This window comes from Bombus terrestris, chromosome 17 (assembly GCF_910591885.1).
Source record: "Bombus terrestris chromosome 17, iyBomTerr1.2, whole genome shotgun sequence".
NCBI lineage: Eukaryota > Metazoa > Arthropoda > Insecta > Hymenoptera > Apidae > Bombus > Bombus terrestris.
The window spans coordinates 1,281,524-1,302,910 of NC_063285.1; the positions used below are offsets into that span (position 1 = coordinate 1,281,524).

General features: G+C 37.2%; 2 protein-coding genes across 5 annotated transcripts in view; one reads left to right on the top strand and one right to left on the bottom strand.

Annotated features, from left to right (window-relative positions):
- Positions 1 to 21,387, top strand: part of LOC125386755 (GDP-D-glucose phosphorylase 1-like) — a 198,386-nt gene that overhangs the window by 144,773 nt on the left and 32,226 nt on the right. The gene's annotated exons all lie outside the window — the stretch shown is intronic.
- LOC125386758 overlaps positions 1 to 21,387 on the bottom strand; it is a 44,350-nt gene that overhangs the window by 22,282 nt on the left and 681 nt on the right. Inside the window, exon 2 of the mRNA XM_048413887.1 lies at positions 1,002 to 1,158. Coding sequence (XP_048269844.1) covers positions 1,002 to 1,030 — 29 coding nt within the window. The 5' untranslated portion in view covers positions 1,031 to 1,158. The remainder of the gene's footprint in view (positions 1 to 1,001; positions 1,159 to 21,387) is intronic.

Genomic DNA, 21,387 nt, shown 5'->3' on the forward strand with positions numbered 1-21,387 from the left:
ATTATTTTTATTGGCTTCTTTATTTTGTTCGTGGCTTTCCACAGAGAGTGTTTCTATGAATTTTGAGAATTCGTTACTATTATGATCTTTTATTTTACTTTTTATTTCCTTTGCAAGTTTGTATAGATGTTTTTTGTTTTCACATGTTCTATGTTTTTGCCATTTTACTTTCGCTTTCCTTTTTTCTCTGATTTTGTCAAGGATGTTTGGTTTCTTTTGGTTTATAAGTAATAGTTGCCCCTGCTGCTTCTTGCATAATTTCTGTCAATGTTGTTACTGCCTGTTCGATGCGTTCAGGTGTTTTCAATGGAATATTGCAGTTGATTTCGCTCTTGATTAGTTCTTTATGTTTGCCATTTGATGCTTCTATTGCAAAGCGACTCTGATTTGTTATAAAGTATTAGTGTGCTTGCGTATTCTATTATTAACGGTGTATGATGGGAGCTAAGCTCCAGACTGGGTGTTACTTTTAATTTGTTTGCGTTTACTCCTTTTATACCTGCAAAATTAAGCAAGTCAGGAATTTTGTTTAGATCCGTCTGCCAGTGTGTTGGTCTTCCTGTGGATAATATGTTGAGATCACTAGTTCTAGTAAATGTTTCTAGTGTTCTACTTCGAGGTGTGTTAATTCTTGAGCCCTATAGCGTGTGCTTTGTATGTGTGTGAAGTCTTCCGCTGCGATGTAATTACTTATGTTGAAAGAATTACGTGACTTAGCAGTCAAAAAGATATTGATATTCAATATTTAGAGAAGCTATCGATTAATCTTAATTTGTATTTGAAATAAATGAAATTTCACACGAGAATAATGATTGTTATAGTATCAGAAAATTCCATTATCCGAAGAGTATATCTGCTTATAAATTCGCATAAAGAAGACTCTACTGTACTTGCATCAGTTCTGTACAATATTGTAAAGTGGGAAAATATTTTTATTTATAGTAATCCATTCTTCGTTTTCATAATAATTTCTATAAGACTTAATTTTTAACTTAACTTACATTCGATTGCACTTTAAAGCATTAAACATTGTTCCAAATTCTGTGGGATCCTTGCATCGATCACAAGTACATTCAAAAAATTTTGTTTTAAGAAGATGGTGTCTTCTGTTTGCAGTACCCCACAATGGATCCGTATAACATATAGAAATGTGGTCTCCTAAAATATTTCATACAAATTCATACAGTTGCATTTATCTAGAAGATTTAGGCTAAGAACAGACAATTTATTCGACACGATTTTTGACGAATTGGTCACATCGCCTTATACTCGATAGCTGAATTGCTTACAGAAACAGGCACATAATTTCTTTATCTCGCGCGAAAATTTTTAATTCTACCATCGTAAGTGATCCTTTACACCGTTGATTTATTTTCACCTATGAGAGGTACAAGTACACACAAGAAACAGTCCCTTAGCATAAATGTATGTATATACATACACGAACAGGTCATACAGCTGGAACCACTTCGATCACTACATCTTCACTATTTTAGTGAAAAGTATTTCAGATAAAAGTTGAATGGTTGCAAAGAGGACAGAATTTGACGCGATTAGTGTCTTTGTAGGAGAATGCGAAAATACATATGAAGGTCAGATCTATCTTTTTAAATAAAATCATATACTTTTTATTATGTTAGTCGATCCAACTCATAATCCTATATAGAAAAGAATTAACCTATTCATATAAAAATACATTAGTTTATAAGTGGCATAACTGTAGCCACTGCGATACCTCTAAAAATAGTAACTTGAATTCGAGCAGTTCACAAAAAACAAAACTTGACCTTCTGTGCATCTTTGAAACCAACTTATATCTGAAAAATTTGTCACTAAAATCATGACATGCACAGTGATCGAAGTGGTTCCGGTTACCTTCATCCCGTATATTGAATATTCTCAGTAGATGACCATATTAGGTATTCATAGGAAATTTTAAAGTGTAAAATTACATAAAGTGCGTATAATGTGATAAAAGAATTTTCCTCCCTATCTATATTCTCAAAAAGATGAATTTGCATAAAAATACTCAATCCAATTATTAGCAAATTTCTATTGTAATGGCTGTAACAAAAGCTAATATTTTAAATTACTTGTTGTCTTACTTAGAAAGAGGGGAAGAGAGAAGCATGGATATTTACATAGATATTGGAAAATTATTTTGTTGTAATTTTTTTCAATCGACATTGTAATATTTTCAATCAACATGAACTTGGCTATTTGTATATGTAATCAACAGTTTGCAATTGAAATCTATTTTGTAATAGTAGTGTGACTAATTTCTATAAAATTGATTTGGTAATCTCAACGTCTTTTTGTCGACTTTCGTCGACTACCCTGTGTGTACAGTTAAGAAACAGTTAAAAGAGCCTATTACTTCTTTAAAAATTGCTTCGCGTGTTCTTAGTCATAATAATGCTTCTATATGTATATATACAGATCATTTATGTGATATCAAATTATTTGTAAATATGAAAACGGCAAAAAAGGTTAATATATAGAAATACTAGATAAATGATAAACAATTTAACTTTACACTACAAAATGTTTATGTAGACGTCAGTCGTTTTGCCTTAGCATTCACATTTGTCCGAATGACAGACAAAACGTTCAATAACACATTACTTGTTAAGTAGAGCCAAAATGTTCAACACACATATGTACACATATAATATAGAGTATTCTATTCACTCATCGTAAAACATTGCCAGCATATTCCATAATTAAGAATAAAAGAATCATATAAACATAGGCTTATAAACTTTTTATCAAAAAGTTGTAATGATGATGCGAAATTAGCGAAATTTTCGTTTAAATATAACAGGCAACGAGTACCAACAATGTCGCACCTCAACAACGTCGAGTAATTCTTTGGTTCAACCAGATTTTTAATTGTGATTTTTAATTGTAAACGAAGAAATTTATGTAACATGATTTAATGTACGTCAGGAATCAATATAAAGAAATCAATGAGAAGTTTGTAATATAACGAGGATACTATATCTTTTATCGAACGAAAAATTAATCGGTTGTTTCGCGTTTGTGTTCTAACTTTTTAGAAATGGATTAACACAACATTTTTTCCCTCATTTTTAGTCATAGGATATGCCAACACCGTTTTGCACAAAAGAATATGGAATATGCTGTACTATTTGTTGCTCAGAAAATTATATTTGAGACTGCAGAGCAGCAAGAGCATTATTCCGCTAACTCGCTCACCATCACACGGTGCCTCATGGTCTTATTTGTAGATACAAAGTTTTTAGCTGACACGCATATCTATTTTTATGATTGAGGCTATCCAAACCAACAAAAATGAAAGCTACATTCGTTCCAAGCGCCTTATTCTGAACGAGTTATATACAGGATGTTCGACTACAGATGTAAAAAAAATTTAAGGGATGATTATTAAAGCTAAAATATGATAAAAATCAAGAATAAAAAAGTCATTTTATGGAGTAATGTGTAATAATACAAATTGTTGCAGTGAGTCTCATTGCTAGAAAAACTCTACATCTTCTCTAGTCAGTTCGCTGTTGAGTGCCGAAGCGTGCAGACGTGTCTCTAGTGCCCAGTGAAGTTCGAAAGCAACACGTGTCACCCAACCGTCGAAAGTGAACACAACGTGCTCCAATCCTCCCAAGTGTCTCCTATCCGCCAGAGAGAAGAAAAGCCTACGCATCTAACCCCTACCCGAACCTTGCCTCATAGGCACACGACTAGTTATTTATATTGAAATAGCTAGCTCGATGATGGCCCAGCAATCACCACCAGGCTCGCCCACGCAAACTTACAACTACCCCGCACTACTCCCCCCGTGGCAGAAGTGCAGCAGATCCCCATGCGCCAACGACGCCAATAAGGCGAAAAAACGCAAAATTGAATCACCAAACATAAACTCAAACCAACAGCAAACAACACAAATCAACACCCACAATAGGTTCGCAATACTAGAATCCTCAAACGACGCCATGGAAATCGCAGGCCCGCCACCAAACCAACAAGCACAGAGAAGCCCCCCTCCCCCACCAATATTTGTTAATGATGTCATCGACATCCAGACAATGATCAAGTCCTTAGAGAGAGATATCTCCAAGGAGGACTACAACCTGAAGATAACCAACAACCAAGTAAAAATCCTGCCGACGAATCCAGAAGCCTAGAGGAAGCTCACCAAGACACTTAAGACCCTGAACGCCAATTTCCACACCTACCAACTCAAAGAAGAAAGACCTTTTCGGGTGGTGCTACGAAACATCCACCACTCCGCAGACATCGACGAACTAAAAATAGAACTATCGAAACTCGGCCACGAAGTCACCAATGTCAGCAACATAAGGCATAGAGTCACAAAAGACCCGCTATCCCTATCTTTCATGGATTTAAAACAGAAACCCAACAACAAGGAAATCTACAACATCAGCCGCCTAATGAACGCCATCGTAAAACTCGAACCACCGCAAACCAAAAAGGAGATAGTGCAATGCAAAAGGTGCCAAAGATACGGGCACACGCAGAAATACTGCAACCATACCTTCCGCTGCGTCAAATGTGCAGGAACACACCCCACCGACCAATGCAGGAAATCACCGGAAACCCCAGCGAAGTGCATCCACTGTCAAGGTGATCATCCTGCCAACTACAAAGGCTGCTCAGCCTACAAAACTCTGTACTCAAACAAGTACCCCAAACTTAGAACAAAAGAGGTAAATTACCAAACACCCAGCTCGCCGAAATTCACCTTTACCCCAATCCCCCCAACCAATCAAACACCCAGCCCTATCAAACTCACCACTCCCTCAAACTCCTATGCCCAAGCGGTACAAGGCACTCGAAATACACCAAATAGCCACAGGGATACTCCCCAAAATAGTGCCCCCATCTCACCTAATACAGACAACGTCTCTAGACTTGAAAAGCTAATAGAGAAACAATCAGAGCAAATAAACAATTTGCTATCGCTATTAACACTCATCATGGATAAATTAATACGCCCCGACACAAAATAAAACCAAGACGCATAGCTCTGTGGAATGCCAACGGTCTAGCGCAACGCAAACTTGAGCTAGAACTCTTCCTAAAACACCAGCTAATCGACATAATGCTCATATTTGAAACCCACTTCACCGACAAAAACTACCTGAACATAAACGGATACAAGTTCTACCATACCCAACACCCCAGCGGAAAGGCCCACGGCGGCACCGGAATCATAATCAAATCAAACATTAAGCACTACGAACTTCCACCATTCCAGAAAGACTACCTCCAAGCAACAAACGTAGCAATAGAAGACTGTCATGGTACAATCACCACTTCAGCTGTATACTGCCCTCCCAGACACTCCATCGCCAAAGAAGACTTCGACAACTTCCTGGACACCCTGGGCAATACATTCATAGCCGGAGGAGACTACAATGCTAAACACACCCAATGGGGCAGCAGGCTGGTTACAGTAAGAGGCAAAAACCTCCTCAACAGCATAATAACCAACAACCTCAACTACCTTACCACATACGAACTCACACACTGGCCCACCGACACAAACAAAATACCCGATCTCCTTGATTTCCTCATAACTAAAAATATCTCGTCAAGACACGTCCAAATCAATTCCTCGGCTGATCTCTCCTCTGATCATTCCCCCGTGATAGTAACAGTCAGTTCAACTATCATCGAGAATACACCTAATGGCTCCATTCATAACCAACACACCAACTGGCAGCTCTTTAGAGAAGTCTTTACCCACACAACTTCAGCCTCAACCTCACTAAAAACCAATGAAGAAATCGAAGCAGCCACGGAATACCTAAACGCGAGCATAATAAACGCTATCCGCTTCTCCACACCGGCAAAAACATCCATCAGCAATCACGAATAATCCCAGTACATATTTAAAAAAATAGCAGAAAAACGTAGACTAAGAAGGATATGGCAGACACATAGAACACCGGAGGACAAACGCAAACTAAACAACGCAACTAGAAAACTATCCAAAACCATAAAAAACTACAATAATGACCGTTTTCACAAATATCTCGCCAGCTTGTCCCCCACAGCCGACTCCAACTACTCACTATGGAAAGCCTCCAGGAAACTCACGCGCCCCCCACAAATAATACCTCCAATCCGCTGCCCACAGGGTGGATGGGCGCGTAGCCCTATAGAAAAAGCTAACCTATTTGCCAAACACTTGACTGAAGTATTCCAACCGCATTCCTCCATAGCTGCAGCGGACGTCACCGAATACCAGCACACCCCCTTCCAAATGTCCCCTCCTATTGAACCCTTCACTTCTGCAGAGATCATAGAAGCAATCAGTCGCCTAAACCCCAAGAAAGCAGCAGGCCACGACCTAATAGGAAATAAAGCAATCAAGGAACTTCCCATAAAAGGGATTGCACTCATCGCATCAATCTTTAACGCCATCCTCCGCCTTGAACACTTTCCTAAGGCGTGGAAAATCTCACTAATCACTCTCATCCCCAAACCCGGTAAACCAATATATGAAACCAGCTCCTATCGCCCAATCAGTCTTTTACCTACCCTGTCTAAACTATTCGAGAGGATGCTCACGAATCGTCTCCTTCCACTCCTAGAAGAATTGAAAACACTCCCAGATCACCAATTCGGCTTCCGAAAACAACACTCAGCAGTAGAGCAAATCCACCGCATAACCCACATGATCAGCCAAACCCTTGAAAAGAAAAAATACTGCTCAGCGGTATTCCTAGACATCCAACAGGCATTCGATAAAGTATGGCAAGAAGGGCTACTCTACAAGCTTAAAAAAATCCTACCCCACCCATACTACTCCATCTTAAAATCCTACCTAACCAACGGACAATTCATAGTTAAATGTCTAGACGCCACTTCCGCAACATTCCCAATAGAATCCGGCATACCACAAGGTAGTGTCCTCGGACCCCTACTATTCTCCATCTACACTGCCGACTTACCCATATCTAACGAGGTAACAATAGCAACATTTGCCGACGACACAGCACTATTAACTACCCACGCAGACCCGGCAATTGCCTCATCTACTCTCTAGCGAGGTCTCGACTCCATGGAAAAGTGGTTCCAAAAATGGGGTTTTAAAATAAACGAAAAAAATCCTCCCATGTAACCTTCACGCTCCGAAAACAAACCTGCCCCCAGGTCACCATTAACAACACAATAATCCCAAGCAAGGACTCCGTAAGATACCTCGGCATGACCCTGGACAGGAGGCTAACTTGGAAAAAACATATCTCGGAAAAAACAAAGCAACTAAAGGAAAAACTAAGAAAATTCTATTGGTTCACGGGCCGACGCTCCAAACTAAACATACAGAACAAAATAACCCTCCACAAGGCCGTAATAAAACCTGTCTGGACCTACGGAATCCAACTATGGGGAACAGCAAGTAACTCCAACGTTGAAATACTCCAACGCTTCCAATCGAAAACGCTAAGATCCCTATTAAATGCACCCTGGTATATTACCAACGAAATAATCCACCGTGACCTCAAGATACCTACAGTCAAAGATGAAATACACAAGTCCAGAAGCAGATATAACACAAGAGTCAACAACCACCACAACCCACTAGTCACCCAACTACTGGACACGACGGACCAGATCCGCAGACTAAAAAGAAAATACCCACTAGATTAAATCCTTAGTTCTACTAGAATCAACAATATAAAGCTATTATAATCCATGTCATTGTATCACGCCAAATTAAGTTACTGAAAATTCTCAACGAGAATTGATTGTAAATATTCTAATAAATAAAAAAAAAAAAATCTTCTCTAGTGTTTAGTCTTTGGCACAACGATCCTCTTTACAGCGGCTTCTTTGGTCTCTATTATAGTACCGCGGAAAGATCACCGACAATACAGACAATGTCGATGATAAAGCGCAAATGCCGATAAACCGAAAGGGTCGGGAAACTTCAATAGGTCTAACGACCATCAATATATTTCAGCACCGCAGTCATTGACGTTCAGTTGGCCACCTGAAAGTCTAGAGTCAAGAGTCGTTAATCGAGAGTTGTCATATCATACTACTGCATTAAGTTCACGTTAAATAATCATCGTTTTCCGTTTAATCCACTGTAGTAAATCCATCTATCAATACATTATTCTATCGAATAAAAACCATTGGAAATTCGAATTTCTAACATTTCTGAATAAAGCATTTCTATAATACGTTCACCCATGCGTTTTTTCTCTCTATTCCGATATATATACGTCGGAGATGAAAAGACACCGGAGCCTCCCCTTTGGAATTCTGCGGAAAACCCCCAACATTTTAGTCTCTATAATTTAACTCAATTACAATTGTCCGACATTTGTGATAGCGAGCTTGGGCTCGAGGCGACAACAAGTCGCTGAACGTGGCCGCGGCCACGGAATGAACGCTTTTACTTAACATAGGGATGGAGTAATTCTATAGCTCTCCTTAAAAGAAATTATTGTAGCGGCACGCGACAGTAAACATTCCAACGATTTCTGTCGCGTGGCTCGCCACACACAGACCCTATTCTTTGAGTAAGATGATTACCAGATGTCGACGCGTCTTCACAGTACATGTTCAGCTAGCCCGAGGACCTGCTATAAATCTTAAGATCTGTTTAACTAAAGTCCTTCAAACCGACAAACAGTCCTCGTCCCAACTACGAGAAAATAGGAGAAATCTATTTTCTCACGAACGACGCTTCCTCTTCTCGAACTTTCTCTTAAGGGCGACTAGCACCCTTCCCTAACCACCAACATGGAAATTGACCAATTAACAGTAACGCCGATTTCCCTCACTTTCCGAATGAAGGCTTTTCTCCACCAATCCGATGATTTCGTGCCCTTAGGCACACCCGTCATAATTTTCCTCGACAGCGTTACCGTGATGGAGAACCACTCTCCGGTACGATCGCAAAGACGATTCAAGTAACTCTCAGATACGTAGTGATTGCCTCGTGCATTAACATTGAGTACAACTTAGACGCTGAAGAAAAGTAGAGTTCGTCATCCCCTTGACCGCGGATTCGTTAGTGAGCCTAGGATCATTGTCATTAGCTTCTCGAGTACCTAATTATCGCGATTACTTGTCCAATTCCATCATAGTCATATTTGCACTAGTAAATATCTCCTCTATCGCATAACGATCACGTCTAGCGCCAATAGGGATTCGTTTACGCCCTTAACCCTAACTCAAATCTTAACGCTAACCCGACATATATACATATATATATATATACCCGACATATATATATATATATATATATATACATACGTACCAAAGAATGCCTCTCCGTCTCGACGATGTCGTCGAAGAAAACTATATTGGGTGGGTCTAAGGATATGAGATCCTCGGATTCGTCAAAGAAAGCTTTCGTTCCGAAGGAGAGGGAAATTAGCGCTATTGCTAATTGGTCGATCTCCATATCGGCGTTTTGAAAGAGATGCTGGCCGCCCTTGAGGGGCGGTTGTTGACGGGGGGCAACGCTCGTGGAGGATAGGTTTCTCCTATCTTCCCGTAGTTGCAACAAAGTCTATTTGACGGACTTCGCTTGACTAAATCTTAAGATCTATAGCGGGTCCTCACGTTAGCTAAACATACGCCGCAAAGGCATGCCGACACCCGGCGATCATCTTACCAGGAGGACAAAATCTGCGTGTGGCGGGCCGCGGGATAGAAACTATTGAAGTATTTACTGCCACGTGTCGCTACGACTATTTCTTTTAAGGAGAGGTATAGAGTTACTCTGTGCCTTTGTTAGATAAAACGTTCATCCCTTTGACCGCGGCTACGTTCGGCGACTGATTGTCGCCTCGAGCCCAAGCTCATGATCATAAATCTCGAACAATCGGAGTGGCATTTGTTTAATCTAAGTTACAGAGTTGCGGTATTCCCGCGAATCCAAGGAGGAGCTCCGGCGTTCTTTCATCTCCGACATATATATATATACATGTGTATTGTAGTATCGTGAGGAAAAAACCTGGTTAGAAACAAACCAAAACATTGTCGTCTGACCTTCGGCTGTTGGTTTACATAAGAGAAAAACCTATTGACTAAAGTCATCTAGTCCTTGCGGCACGAAAACAGGACCGGATTAGGAAAAGGACAAAATAACGTTGATCGAGAAGTGAGAACGTTTTATCGAGAGGTCAGAGTTAGTCGAGAAGCGGAGGAGTAGAGTTGTAGAGTTGAAAGAGTCAGCGGAGTTGCCAGAGTTGCTAGCGTTCTTGAGAGATTGAGTTGTTAGAGTTATAGAGTTGCGAGAGTGATTTGAGTAGAATAAGATTTTTGCGTTTAGTTCAAGTTGAACATTTATCGTTCTCTGTCCAATAAATCTCTGTTATTTTTATTTATCTTAAATAAATAGCATTAGGAGAATTTTACAAATCTAAATTATCCTAATCCTATCCTTTCCGATACTACATTTTGGGGGCTCATCCGGGATTGAAACCAGACAGAGAACGACACGTTTTACGGAACTACTCGTGCTGAAAAGAAAAGAGTTGAAAATGGCAAATTGTGAAGAAGAACAGTTTTCAAGTGAGGAAAATCTAACGCTGGAAGAATTAAGAAACAAGCTTGCACAGTTAAATCTACCAATATCTGGTGCAAGGTCAGTGTTGGTTGCCAGGCTAAGTCGAGCATATAGTACTGGACAACCAAGTCCTAAAGAGCCAGCAAACGGTAAAAAGACCACGGAGAAGCAAGGTTCAGGGGCAATACCAAAAACTAAGCGTGATCGAGATGAAGACGAAGATCTCGAGAAGCTTAGGACAAAAGAATTAAGAGAACGTCTTGCTAGTATGGGGCTAGAGACGAGAGGAAGAAAAGCTGAACTACGTGTGAGACTACAGGCGGCGATGGAAGAAGAGAATACGTCGTCGGAAGAAGAGAGCGACGACGAAAGCGAAACTGAAGACGACGAAGAAGACGAAAGAGAAAGCAAAAGGAACGTGCGAGGTGTATATCAAAAACCTGACAAATTCCGTAGGAAAGCACGTAGGTATACAACAGTAAGTTTTCAGGATGTCCAAGACGCCTTAGAAGTTTTTACAGGCGAAAACAACGAAAATATTAATCAATGGTTCGAGGCGTTCGAAGAAACTGCAAGCATATGTAGGTGGACAAAAGAATAAAAGGTAATTTATGCAAAAAAGTTGATGAACGGATCGGCAAAAATATTTGTGAATTATGAGTGCCATGCTAGAACTTGGCGCGAGTTAAAAGAAGGTCTGATAAGGGAGTTTTCGAAAAAATTTAACACTTGGCAAATACACCGGAAACTGCAGGAAACAAAAAAAAAAAAAAAAGAGACGACGAAGGATGTACAGCGTACATGTACCGAATGCTTGGTATAGCCAGTCAAATGAATATGGAAGAAGCAGCAAAGATAAGGTACATCATAGATGGAATAAGAGACAAAGAAGTCAATAAAACAATATTGTACGGGGCTAAATCAATAAAAGAGCTAAAAGAAAATCTTATCATCTATGAGGAACAAGAATCCCGTATAGCAGAGTCAACTATGAGACTGGTGAGAGCTAAGGACAATGGAAGATACAAGCAGTCGGAAGATGTAAGGAAGTATAAAAGGTGTTATAATTGCGGTGATGAAGAACACGTGTGTGCAGAGTGTCCGAACAAGTCGAGGGGACCTAAATGTTTCAAGTGTAGAGAATACGGATACATTGCATCGAGGTGCGACAATCTGAGCGAGTCCATTAAAGAGGTTGGTAGTGTGTTTCGATTGTTACCGACGAAGCGTGGTAAAGTCGTGAAGATCGGAAATTTCGAACTGAGCGCGCTGGTAGACACCGGTAGCGAGTTAACCTTGATGCGGTATAATCAGTATGTAAGAATCGGAGCGCCCAAATTAAGTCGAGACATTATTGAATTTCACAGTATCGGGTCTAAAAGAAATTTTACGCTCGGGAAATTTCCGACAGATATTATTATAGACGGTGAATTGTATCATATAACGATACACGTAGTTCCGAACACTGCGATGCAACACTCGTTGTTGATAGGTACAGACTTCCTGGATACCGTCGAGATAAACATGAAGAGGGGAGATATCTCCATTAGTAGAATAAAAAACGAGAATTCCGATGGGTTTCCAGAGGTCCTTAAAGTAGACATAGAGACGGGAGCGCGTGAGGTAGATCTATCTCGTGTCGACACAAGCAGGCAGTTGTAGTTCCCACGAGTGCTTGTCTCAAGGACACCGTCGTAATGAACAAAATTTCGTTAGATGAATCGGTTGCGACAAACATAACCGCAATAGCGTCGGGTGGAAACGACATGGACGGTTGCGATGAAGTTTTTGTAGGATGCAGCGAGGATCGCGCGAATTATAGAGTTGTACAAACAAATTCTGTCGCGAGTTCTAAGAAGCGAACCAAAAGTGAGAATGAGGCGGCTGCAAGAGAATTTGAGGTAGTGCGTAGACGAGCTATCAATCCGACCTCTTGTCGGCGAAGGGCGTTCAACTTATTACCAACTTACAAGGGCGTTATTTTGAAAATATAAATTCGATTTGAAATATATATTCGTTTGAAATATAAATTCTGATTTCCTGATATAATAATTAATAATAGCAAATATCTACAAACAACTATTCGCTGTTGTAACCTTCGACCCTGCTGCGGTTGAAAGAATCGCAACGAGTTACGGTATCTTCAGTAGCTGAAAACGCCTACCGGTTTTCGCAATCGCCCTCTCACAGTTAGCGGATAATAACCTGCTCGTCTTTGGGCACGATTTGCGAAGCCGCATTGGTTCCCGCAGAGGACACTGTTATAAATAACCATTTGTTCACATTAGATGCCAAAAGCAAGATAGAATTCTAAAGGTTTATTGATTACTTTGGATTGAATTAAGCTATTGTGACGTAATCTTATACGTCTTGTAGAGATAGCTTGCAAATTTCCTACTTTTCCATTCTTAACTATTGTTATTGCGAATGATATGTTATTATTCGCCAATTTCATTTCTTTGTGTCTGAGCGTTTCTCCATGGAAACTGGTCGCTGCAAGTGCTCTTTCGTCACATGGTTTGTTAAAAATTTCATTCGATGCTAGATCAGATATGTCCAAGCTGCCTAAACTTTCCACACGACTAGAAGCGGCATAGATTTGCACTTTTGCAAAATTCTCTTTGCCAAGATCAATTACGGTCCTATCTATTATAGCCATTTGTAATCTGTGTACCGCTACTGTCCAGCTTAGCACAAGCGATGACATTCTTTATTCAACATCTCCGTAACATTTCGTCAGTTGAAACATTGCTATTACTGGAGATATAGGAATGTAGCCGTCAGCATATTTGAATCTGCTTCCAATTCTCTCACTTTCAGCTGACCTCTTCAAATAAATTTCTGACAAATAAATTTCTTTGCCATTCCCATTGCGTCGTTTATCAAACCAACGGAAATTGGTATGTTTCGTCGCAACATAACTCGTGATCCCTCGGCTAATGTTATTGCATGCAACAGTTATCCATGATTATTTACATCTGCATGAATAATATTTTCGGAAGTTTTTTTCTCGCATGTAGCTGCTTCCCGACTCTCGCCTACTCAATGAATAACGTACACACGACGTAATTTCGCTAATTCATCAATCATTTTTGTGTTATATTCGTCTACGAATCTTACTATCTGGAATATTCTTACTGCTATATATCACTCCTTCGCACTCATAGTATTTCAAACTCAGAAGTTGTTATTTCGCCAAACTGTAAATTATCTAATAGGTCGATAAACTCTGTATCATCCTTTTACCTCATATTAATGATGAGTTCGCAGAATGAAACTTGGTACTATAAATTAATCTTTACAGCACACCACTGTTTTTATACAATACAACAATGTTCTTTTGCTGGGAATAATCGCATGAAAGAGATGTCATCGAAGAGAAATACATTTCTGTCACCAAATATTTTTTTATATATCTTGAATTCTTGCAGTCTTAAATGAATTATTCGCAAATTCTCGTAAGATACCATTGAGATCTCATCAACAATCAACTATCTTTTATGACGTCACTTTCGTTCCTCCTGTTCAAACTTTTGTCCTGTCACGCGGTTATAGCAGTGCCTTTCTCAATAGGCAAGGGGAAACAGACAGATACAAAATTATCCCAAATATTTCAACGACAGTAACGTCAATCTTTATATATGTCGGAGATGTAGGGACATCGGGCCTTTCTTTAGGAAGATCCCCAATACTTGGGCTCGAGGTGACGTAACTGGTCGCCGAACGTAGCCACGGTCACGGGATGAACGAAATGTCTTACAGAGGAGGTACCGATGTTGAGGGATACGCTGTATAAGCAATCAAGTCTCGATCAGGAGCAATGCTGGTTTACGCGGGACTGCCTAGTTACGGCGCTTGGGAATTTGTTGATATTCCCGATCTATATGTATTTGACATATGTGACTGTATCTGTCTTTTATTTTGCAATCACCTTAGAGAGTTTACTGTCATCATCTTGGCTGTCAGTCTGAAAGTAACCCAGCGTCTGAGTTAACGTGTCTGCGTGCTACAAAATGTATTCCATTGTACAAAGAGTTTACCCGTTGACCGTGGATTCGTTATTGAGCCCAGGAACATTGTCAATAGCTTTCGTTATACTTATTAATTATTTCACGCCTAAAATTTCTAACGATAACCCGACATATAAATCTAAGTGGTCATTGTATATTCTTTAGTCGGCATAAATCGTCACAGGATACGATCTTCTGCGAATTATTCATTTTCGACGGAAATCTGTTCGCCGCGAAGTGATGTCTGACGCACTATTAAGTTATAGAAATATGCTTCTCTGTCACTGTTCAAAGTATAATACTGCTGGCGCAGTATAGCTGGTTTATTCCTTATTCGCATACAGCACTGGATAGCCCACACAATTGTTTATTCATTAATAAGTATAAAGAAACGAAACAAGAGTAATAAATAGATAGAAAGAAATTACCGCCTTATCAATAACAATGAAAACCGTTTTACGTTCACCCTGTATTATTGGTCGCTACACTAAAGAATGTATAATAAGATGAAAAATCTTTTCCAAAGAAATATTATCAATTTTGAAATGCATTGCAAAGTGACAAATAATTTTCTTTGTATTTATACAAATAAGGAATATTACAAGAATTAAATAATGTCAACCATATTTATATTTTATTTATACGCACGTATAACAATAGTTAGGATTACTCATTCACTTACTAAACAGCATATTATATATACCGCAACCTTTTCGAAGGTGGCGCAAAATTAAAGATACTACAATATATAGACATATCCTAAATACATATATAAAGATAACCTTTATTGTTAAGATGAGTACAAAGTGTAAGGAGAAGGGTTAAAACTTTACAAAGATGCCTGGATTTCAACTGAAGCGTTTAGCACACAATACGATGGAAAAACGGTCAGGGCATATTTAGGGATGCTTAACTGTTTCAGAGCTCGTGATGGTCTGGACTGTCTCTAAGTTTCCAAAGAGGCTAATTGAGAAAGTCGTAAAATAACCGTCTACAGCCATTCCTGACAATAGTGACGACCTTGATAATAGTCACGAATTTACGACTTCTCATTAACATAAACGAAAGAAATACGAACTACAGAACGAATCCAAACAGAGCTTGTCAGTACGATGTAGTCAAATGAAATGCAAGATATTCCGACGGCAAAATCAAACCAAAACTGATGTAACAATAAATCTAAAATAATGCGATGCATACGTAGACACGGATTTCCGATAAATATTACAAAAATATATTCTTAACCTATGTATATCGCATGGGTATACACACATATCGAAAATATCGCCGGCGAATTTACCTTCATTTTCGAGGTAATCACGCAAATACAAAAGTAAAATGACAGAAGGTGTGCTTTATAAATAATCGAATTATTAATTGTTAATTATCCTCTGAAATGCAAAATTTCATCTGATCGACTCTTACTATTCCTGTAAAGGGCATACGTGTTAATTAAAACCCACCTATATCTGTAACAACATATCTATTTTTCTCTAAAATCTTTTTAATAACGTAGGGGCTTTCAAATTTCGGTACCAATTCCTTATCTACTCCCGGTGCGACGTCCGAATCACGTATCCGATCATCACGTATCGTCGATTTTGATACCCTGTCGCATTTTTATGTTTTCTGTCGTAGACGCGTTCATTTTCTTGCTCAGGCTTGTCACTTATTCCTGTCGCTTAATGAAGCCAAGCTGATTTATTTCAAACAACAATTGCGAAAGACTTTCTCCCGTTGACCTGCAAATTGTATTGTTCTAGGCGAATTCGACTGGACTCTAGACTCAAGACTGCCATTTCCCGGGTGTTTCCGACAATTTTGCCAGCATCGGTGTTCCGTTTGCCTGTGGAGTACCGAATGTAACATGTTCGACCGCATTATTAGTTAGGAATTCTTTGAATGGCCCAGTCGAGAAAACAAAAGCCTCGATTGCTAATTACTCGTCTGGGTCTACTTTAAGTTCTAAAATATTTCGTCATGAAAACTCATATTGGTAAACACCAACCTTTTATGTCTTTGTCGACTGGCATGGGCATAACCGTTTGAAAAGGTACGTTACCTTTTCTCAACTACGCAAATATCCTTCGATTTTACCACTAGTCGGCGAAAACTTTGAGCATTTCAAACAATTGCCAAAATATTTCTGTCTTACTTTCTGTCAACAAATGTACTCTACTAATACTTTCGACGATTTTATTGAATCCTAAATGATATTATTTTCCAATTACAGCTCGTGCTAATCGCTGATGAAATCGAAGATCGAGCATCCTCCGATCGGCTCAATATCAATGGTCAGCGGCCATCGAGCGTGCGATCAGTTCGTTTTTATTGCCAGACACAGCTAAATTTCTAAACTAAACAAGTACTTTCAGCTCCCCAATGGTAAGTTTTATTATTATTATTATTATTATTATTTAATTTGTACTTTACCATTTGTCCGGCTGGAAATTTGGTAAATTTTTCTAACTTAATTGCTAAATAATATGTGGATGGCTACCCCCAGCGGGATACCATCTTCGAGTTTGACTATTTTGTTTCTTTAGCGAGGTCAATGGGGTGTTTTCTTTTTAGTCTTCTATAAATGGTAAATGTGTTCAGATTTCTTCCACGCTATTTGTTTCTCAGGGTTGTATGTGTATATATATATATATATACACATATACAGGGCGATACTCTACAGCTGTAGAAAAATTTAAGAGGCGATTCTTCAAGCTAAAATAAGATGCAAATCAAGAATAAAAAGATTGCGTTTTCAGCTTTGTTTTTTAGTTATTGTCAATTAAAACTTAGCCGAAATGTCTCTGTGTCCGAGCAAACCTCCTTAACTGAACAAAAGTAGGTCAGCCTAAACAGCGAGACGCACAGGGATCCTCAAATTGAACGACACATAGGCTTGCCTAGCACAAATCGTAGAAAAGAATATTATGACATTTGACGACGTAAACCATCTTGCGCGACGCTTTGTAAGAAAAATCGTAAATGAATGACAAATAATATTTAAAAGTAAAAGAAATCAAAACGTTTAAAAAACTAAAAACGGAAAGGCTCAAAAATATCTACAGTAGAATAACCTAAACCTCTACTAAATTAAACTTTATGTTTGTTCTTTATGTTTGACTGTTGAAATGATCCTGCCCTTCCAAAACTGTTTTACCCTCCTACCAAATTTCTAAAATCTAAACATGTTATGTAACAAGATAGTAGTGGAGAGTCCATTCAGAAAGAAACTAATATTTAGTTGCGAATAACTAAAAAAACAGAGCCCGAAACGCAATTTTTTTTATCCTTGATTTTGACTTTATTTTAGTTTCAGGAATCACCCCTTAAATATTTTTACACCTGTGACCGAACATCCCGCATAATTCCATTAACGCGCACGCTATTAATACATTTACTGTAATTTGTATCAGTACAGATACAAGCTTTCTGTTATAATGTACTGTTATAAGGACTTTCTGTTATAATGTATTGCAATTTAATACAAATAAATATAAAGTTGACGAGATTTTAAATAATATAAATATAAACGAGTTGAAGTTTTATAGCATGGCACTCGAGCATTGCCATACCAAATGCAGGTTGCTGCAGTATACTTATTATACTGTAATATGTAAATAGAGTAATCTTAACCATTGTTATCAACGGGGATCAAGCGAACTTAAAACACCGTGCACAACCAACATACTCGAGGCTGTAAGAAATATCTGTCGTAATTCAATCAAAAATGAATATTATCTATGTATTGAGTTTGAGTTAGCTTCTCGAATCACTACGTGAAATAATAAAAAATATTATTTTCATAGAATAATGTTATCTAATTAATCATTCGCCTACTATTCTAATAATTGATTCGTTATTATTTCATGCAACTCAACCCTCTGGCAACGGCATTGAAAAATCTAAACCAAATCGGAAACATAGATCATATTCACTTTTAATTTAGCTGTAAATTATAATCATAGAGATATAAGGATAGAGTGCGAGGGCGAGCTGAGAAAGCGAAAGCGAAAGCGAAAGAGAACGCTGCATAAAGGCCTCTTGTGTCCTTGTCTAATAACGCATGCTCGTTCGTATAGCAAACATATAAGTGTATAGCCAACACAAACATTGTCAGTGTCATGCCTGATTAGACAAGGACAGAAGACACTTTTATGCAGCGTTCTTTCTACTCCTATATCGCATCCACTTACACGATAATTTAAGACTATATGACTCGCGTACTCTAACTCTTTGTATATCTATGGTTATAATAGACATTTATTGCAGTCTCACAGTTGTTAGAAATTTTGAGTTTTAGGACATGTCTAAGAATCATCGAAATGGAAAGGTAGGTAGCATTTCTGCACTTCCATCAAAATTACTATTAACAAATTGAACACTTTAAACACTCCATCCATTACATAAACCTCTATTATATAATTGTGATAGTATGACATATTTTTAATCTTCTAATCTATGACCAGAGAGGAAACTTCCTTTCTGCTGTGACGTCCATATCTCATAAAAAGGTTATTTGAAAGTTAGTGGTTTTCACGTTCGTGTTCTATGTATATATGTAGCGCTTAAAGTTCTAAAACAGACAACAATTTAAATATCCGTGAAGGTCACCTTTTATGAACATTGGAAGTTATAATTTAATTTTATACAAATAAGAAATCATTCATATTATAATATTGAAATATACATCTATACAGATATTGCATACATATGTATGTATGTTAGGTTAGAAAAATTTACCAAATATCCAGCTGGACAAATTGTAAAGTACAAATTAAATAAAAAAAAAAAAAAAAGAAAAAAAGAAAAAAAAAAGAAAAAAAGAAAAAAAAAGAAAGAAAAGATATGTATCTATATATATATATATGTACAGCAAATTTCCAATTAGATGAATTTTTTACTGTATATTCCAAAAACAATATGTAAAACGATTTTAATTAATATTATCATTTGTCATTTTACATCTACCTATTTACAAAGTTACTGTGGACTTGTCTAAAACCACCAGAAATGAATAACATAGAAACTTAGGACTTTACCGTGTCGCTGCTGTTAATGTAAAAAGCACACGACCACAAAGTATTAGTAATAGTAGTTGGTAATATTAGTATTGCTAACTACTATTACTAGTAATAAATATTAGTAATAATGATTATGAAAACAGTCAATCATATACATTTTGAAAACATTTAGATTTTTTTTCTTTGGTTATACTAAAATAAATTCTCTCTTATTTAAGCAAACGGCTCAAAAAATATTTGTTTAGGTATACAATATAATGTATATCTCCTATATGATTATAAAATGGTACATGTAACTTAGAAGAAACCCTGTTTAGAACCTCGTATGACTGGTTACTACTTACAGACTTATTAATATGTGTAAATATTTATAGTATATTTAAGAGATTTATGGCCTAACAAAATGATAAGCCTCATTAAATAGACATAGCGACAAATGATTTCTATCAGACTGTTTTAACATTATTAAGCGAACTATTAAGAATGATATTATTTTACAATTTTCATGTATAATAAAGATTTAGAGGTCGTCTTCAAATACTTTAACAAATTACTGAGTATCCTAAATCTAACTTACAAAAGGATATTATAAAAGATGTATACCAACTTTGTCTATCTGAAATATCTCTTATTACTTTAAATAACAGAAAACAGTAAGTTATAAAATATATTTAGATTCTAAAACAGATCTAATATGATGACAATGTATTTTCTTTTATATATATATATGGTGATATCATATACAAAAGATCTTCAGAGTCCTTTCAAGATCTTTTAAGACCTTCATGTCAGTTTCATTTTTTAGTGAAATGTCTTATATTCCAATTTCATAAAATGTTGAATAATGAACATAAAAGTACTTCATTAGATTAATTGTAAAATTCAGTGTTACTAAGATTCCTTCTATCTTTCTTTACAAAAAGATTAATTTTATTAGTGTTTTTTAGATGTGTATGTGTGCATATATTGTTTATCGTAATGAGGCTTGTAATTTAGTACAACCTTTGCTTAGATAAGTACACGTTTAATATTTTAGATACAAACAAACAGTAAATAGTGACTATTAGAAACAGCAGTGTTAGATTGTTGGCGTTATTCTTACAAGAATATTGATATTGAGACATTGTGAAAGTCTAAACCACACATATTTTTCATACCAGAAACACAATTTTTTGGCCTGCTCGAACCTTACAATTGTTATTTTTGGATGTTTTGTTGGGTAGTATATCAGTAACACTGCAAAATATAATAGAAATATTTCACAATGCAAGTAATAAATTCGACAAACTCAAATGTATGAGGAATTATTTTCAATATAATCCCTATTCTATTGAAGTCAGACATAAAAGTTATATGCCTTGACAACAGAAATTCTACAGAGCGTTTTACCTTTTCGCCTACAAAGAAACTATTACAACAAAGTATGTCTTCTTCCTAATTTTTTGTAAATAATTCTTATTCTTCTCTTATTATTTGAAACAATAAAAATGAAGTGAACAGAGTTGGAGGAATACCTTGTATAATACTTACAGCAGCTACAATATCTACATAAATTTTAAAACATTTATCCTATTTAATATTTTTTAAATTTAAGTGACACAATCTTAAACTTAATAATTGTCAATTGTATGAATTTAAAAGTTGTGTTCATGTGTTACAAAGCCTAAAAAACACAAAGAGTAACATGCAGTTTTGTAACAAAATTTTACTTGAAATTTTTTACGCAAACATTCTATGAAGATAAGAAGAACAGTACATATTTTCCTAAGACCTCTGTTATATGATTTTTTGCTGTCATATCCCAATTGGTTATAAGTTT